Source organism: Branchiostoma belcheri, unplaced genomic scaffold, assembly GCF_001625305.1.
Source record: "Branchiostoma belcheri isolate BF01 breed outbred unplaced genomic scaffold, Haploidv18h27 scaffold121, whole genome shotgun sequence".
Taxonomy (NCBI): domain Eukaryota; kingdom Metazoa; phylum Chordata; class Leptocardii; order Amphioxiformes; family Branchiostomatidae; genus Branchiostoma; species Branchiostoma belcheri.
In genome coordinates, this window is record NW_017802614.1 from 919,368 (window position 1) to 924,795 (window position 5,428).

The 5,428-nt window shown below is 38.2% G+C and overlaps 1 protein-coding gene across 2 annotated transcripts in view; it reads left to right on the plus strand.

The window, feature by feature from the left end:
* Positions 1-684: 684 nt before the first annotated feature.
* LOC109463080 (tRNA dimethylallyltransferase, mitochondrial-like) overlaps positions 685-5,428 on the plus strand; it is a 50,347-nt gene continuing 45,603 nt past the window's right edge. For both annotated transcript variants that reach the window (XR_002139802.1, XM_019759792.1), the window contains exon 1: positions 685-829. Coding sequence is in view for 1 of the 2 variants with exons in the window: in XM_019759792.1 (XP_019615351.1) it covers positions 689-829 (141 nt within the window). In the remaining variant the exon portion in view is untranslated. The remainder of the gene's footprint in view (positions 830-5,428) is intronic.

Consider the following 5,428-nt stretch of genomic DNA (forward strand, 5'->3'; position numbering starts at 1 on the left):
TGATTTCGGTAACGGCGACTTCCTATGTAAGTTTGTATTCAACGTCGCGTTAAACTTAAATACATGTAACGTTACGTTATATAACTTATACGGTGCGTCCAATTTCAAGGCAGTGGTTTGACATTTTTAGCGAGCATTCCCGGTGTGTCCTATGTTGATAACGCCTCAAAATCAAAGTTATCACACGTAGTTTTCCTTCACGCGACAAGAATAGTTTTAGCGCAGGTAATAGACAGGCGGTCTGTATGAGAGATTCCATGACGTCTGCTGAAGTCCAAGGACGCTGCAAAGTCAAGGGCGGTTTCGGGTCATGGCAGAGATCCAAGTTGAAAACAGGTGCACGACATGTGGCTGTAGGTTCAGACGAGGACGTAACTTCTATCTTTGGTCACTAGATACTGACAGCACATTCCCTCAGTCTTGCGCAAAAAATCCTTTTTCGTGCCAACTTTTCCTGCAGTCGAAAACCCCGGAATATCATGTGAATGGCAAGCTCAGGTCGAAGGAAGAGAAATGGATGAAGACAAAATGAATCTGAATTTCAATAGTTTTATTTTCTTTTGTGTGTGATTGTTTTTCTGTGCCATTATTTCTTTAAATCAATAAAAAGCAGTTCGGAACCTGCAGACAAGTGAAAGTGAAAGCAAAGGGCTATTCAGGTGCAGGCGCTCCATCATCATCGTCCAAAATGGCGGCCAGTGTCCGCCAAGTTACGAGTCGCCTGCCCGTTGTGGTAATCCTAGGAGCTACCGGCGCCGGAAAATCCAAACTAGCCATAGATATCGGAACCCGAATGAACGGAGAAATCATCAGTGCGGATTCCATGCAGGTATGAGGTCCGTTAGTGGAGAAGATGGCATTATGATGTATGATGTGGTGCACGGGAAGGGGGAGGGGGGCGTGCACGTGCTCCATAAAATTTCACAGTCTAGATGATGCCTTTGTTCTCGGCACCGAAAGAGGGCATGAACTTGGAGTTCTCGTGTCACTTGTGCCTAGAAATAAGATTTTTTTGGCAAAGATCCTGTCTTGGCTTGCAAATTATGTAAGCTGTAGTATAGGAACTGTTATATAAACGTGGTCTTTATATAGCGAGTCGTGACGACTGTTGGGCTTCTTTGCACGATGTCTTACCATAAATTGTCCTACTAGACATGGGGCTACTGTAAGCCTGCATACAATAAAAAATCCTTCAACAGTCACAGCTACCCACAGCATGCCTGTATTTATAATGCAGTCCTTCAGGCTCTCATCCCCCAAAGTGCTATAGACAAAGCATTGACTAGTCTAGTACTAGTAGCTATAGTATACTGAGGAATAGAGACAAGGCATTCTTTGGGTTATACCCAAAGGTACAGACTCAAAATTAGTTTTATTTTAAATGCTTACAACAAGATGCACTTTTGTTTAAAACATCATCTACATGTAAACATGCAACAATCAAGTAACATAACATTTGTTCAAGGTCAATATGGTTTAAAATCATCATCATATAGTATTTATTTATGTTCTGTGAAGTTGACAGTCTTAAGAGTTATGGTTCCTAAAGGACTTTAGATCAGTGATGTAGGCTTCAGGAGAAGTTTGCAGTAGGGAAGGAACAATAAGTTCAAGTGCAGAGGCAATGTTGTAATCCCTAAGCAGATGTTGGGATGTTGGGATAGAAAATCCAAGGACGTTCTACAAGAGGCCTTCTGACAGAGCATCTTTGGAAAATTATACCCTATACCCTTTTCTGATCAGCTGTTTTCTTTTGACAGTACTTCACCCCAAATTCATTGGAAATGTGAACAGAACACAGCTATGTGACAAAACATCAGGTGACAAAACAGCATTGCCATTGCTGCAGAGTAAATAGTGGCTTTACTTGGTCAACCAACTTCCACATACACCAAAATACTGTACTGCAATCTAGAGGATTTGTTGAGGGGACCATAAAATTTATATTGTAATTACTCAGAGGAATTATCTATTAAATCCATAATGAGTGTGATGACTCCTTGTCAAATCATCTCATCATGACAGCTTCAGCATTAACAACCTGAAACACACCTGATAGCACCCCTCATTTGTTATCCATTGTTAATTGTCTAACTTCAACCTGATGATACATTTCATGAGACTATTTCTATGTGTGAGGAGAAAACTTATAAGAAGTCTCATCTGACTCACACAGACTGGGAAAAAATGATAATAATAATAATGTTAGATCTATCACAAATTAATTTTGTAAGGTTGAAATACATAAAAGAAACTTTTAAACACATTCATTTGATGTTTTTAAAGCATGTGCAGAAAACAATAGCTGTAGTGTGTACTGTGTTAGAATAGATGTTATTCCAGTTTTATTTCCATTATGTATGTCATTATCAATATCAATCTTGTGTCTTAGCTGAGAATAGCATCATTACTAGTACTAGTATATCAAAAGATTTTTAGACCTCCTTGGTTAAATATATACAGTTTGTTTTCATACAGTTGGCCCTCGGGTATGGATTTACACCAAAATGATTCAAGTCATCATTAAAACATTACCGGCCACATCCTCTCTCTCAGCTAAACAAAAACATTTCATTACTAGCTTGTCTCCAGCTGATCTCATCAGACAATGGGGATTTTCTTTGTAATTGTTTTCTTTGTACCTGTTAGGTCGCTATTCACACAATGATAACTGTAGGGGGATCAGCTTTTCTGAAATCTGCAATGCTGACACGGGTTAATCCCCTTCAGGAAACAGGATTAACCCTTAGGTAATCACCGGTGCCCATTAGGGAATCGTTAACCCATTCTTATCTAATTGCATAAGATAAACCATACTTACAAGTATTTGAGGCTGGGGGTAGGAGAGGGTGGATCAGGGTCAGTGATGTTATCTGTTCTTTGAAATATTATTTTCAACCCTTGGAAATGTATCAATGAAGGCTTCCAAGAAATTAAGATGAACTTTTTATGAGTGGGAAATGTATGTGACCTGGAGGCATCTAATGCATTTTCTGGGTGGCAAACTGGCTTTTCAAAGTCAATGTTCTAGTCATTCTTTTAATGTACGTAGTAAGTTGACTCAACCCTACCCCATAATGGAAAACGGTTGCTTGTTTTGTGTCATGGGTTGGCATCTACCTATTTTTGGTGGTACCCCAAAAATAAAGAGATGCCCCAAGTTGCTTGTTTTGGGGCTATTTCAAATGCTTCACTTATGAAATGATGACAAAAATATGCGAAGTACATCAGAGACAGATTTCCTAATCCTAATTCTTAATTTGTTTTCGTTTTGCCACCCTGAAATTGCATTGGATTAGCCTGGTTAAACTTTGGCCAGTCCCTTAGACGGGCCTGTCCTAGGTACAGACAGCAGTGTTTTGTGTTTACAGACAGGTGAAGGACAGGACGATCAAAGGTTACTCCTGGGAATGTTTGTGATGGAAAAAAGTAGGTGATAAAGTCTTATTTTCTGAAAACTATTATTGGACAATAAACAATAGATAAGAGATGAGGTGTGCTATCAGGTGTGAGTAAGTGGTGTTAATACTGGAGCCATCATGATGGGAGGATAAAATAGGGATTCATCACTCATTAAGAAGTCGTTAGGTAATTACACTCTGGCACCCTGGCTAATTACACTGTCTGTGGTTATGGAAAAAAAATAGACTACCTTGTATAAAGTGTATGGTACCAAAGGCAGTATTTGTATTGTGTTCTATGACTACTGTCTTTAGATGAAGCTGAAAAAAAATTAGGAACAAATGGCGTTCTTATTTGCTATAACTTCTAAATTTCAGACAACTTTCATTTGCAAAAGTGGATGTAACAGAAAAAAGGATGTCCAGCCCCAGTACCTGAGCTTTGATAGCATGGTTATACCAAAAAGTGGGCATGACAAGTTTGGATGAACCTTGATAGTGTGACCCCTAGATGTTGATGTATAGACCGATATACAGATGGATAAACTGCCCCTGCCTTAAATTGTCATAGCTATGGAATCCTGAAAATCTTCCCTCTGCTACACAAACATGTAACTAACACAAACATGTTACCAATACAGATATGTTGTGACTGATAGAGAATCATTCATTGATTGAATATGTGACCAATCATGAGTCAGGTAGCTGGCACCAGTGCGTGCTGAGTCAGCACATACTCATCCATTGTTTTGTTTCAGTACAGGTCCTTTTAAAGTTTTATAGATAAATTCCGTACACAATTGAGGAATCATGTAGAATGTGTATCACTTCAACAGTTAATAAATTTTTAATAATGCATGATATGCGTCATATAGAATTATCAAATAGAGGATGACTAATGTAATGATATTGATTTGTGCTAATTATGGGACTTGTGATTATTGGTATATCTAAGAATATTGATGTTGATAAGTTTTAGGCATGATTAATACATGTATATACAAGTAGTCTATCCAAAGTGTATTTTCTAACTGTACATGTACATGACCATTTTTGGGCATCACAGTTCATGTTTGTTTTCACATGTCTTCTGGTACATATTTGAAAGCTCTAAGGACTCTTCAAGGAAAAATGGTGATGAAAGGAAAAGATGGGTGCAGTGGGATACTTCTTCCATTGTTACTGTAAGAACTTAGACAAGTAAGAATTGTTTTTACAAGCAGAGTTTTAATGCCTGGGGCCTTCTCCTAAGAACAGGAATATCTCTGATATACATGTATGAGTTTTATGTTTTGCAGGTATAATTTGTCTACCGCAGGCAAATTTTTACCTCTCTTGTAATTTGTAAGTTAAATGTTGAAAGTTTTCTTCACTGCCAAATCATCACTCCATGAACGATACAAATTGTCCATCAGTAGAAACTGTGCTCAGTATGCGCAGTGTGAATTTGAACATTTCTATTCTAATACCTCTACTTATCCCCTACCTCTCGAACTGATGACTTGAAATTTGACATGAATTTGCAGTAGACCAACACAGCAAGTATTCAGAGAAGGTATCCAAAATGTTGACTAGACTTTATGAATGCATACTTGGAGTATGTAGGGTAAGTATTGTGCATAGAAGTTAGGTCACTCAAGTTGACCTTTGACCCTCCCACCTGTTACAGTTATGTCACTATTTATTTTAGTATGGGTGCAGTATGTTACTTGTGGACATCAGAAACCAACTGCTGCCACTGGACATTGGATTAACAACATTGGACTGAAAGTAATAGATAAATGGACATACATGTATTTTATAAACTTATTAGAACTTGAGTAGAATAAAGCAGTCGTCATCAACCAAGGGGAAGCAAAATGCTTTTTAATCCAGTTTATAGTAGTACTGTGTAGGTTAGGTACAAATTACAATGCATTGGTAACAGCTCAAGTTTGTTCATCTTCAAAGAATACACCTCAATTATCCATAAGAGAAGGGGTCCATCCTGGACTGTGAGTGGATCAAACCTTAACCAATCAGGTAAC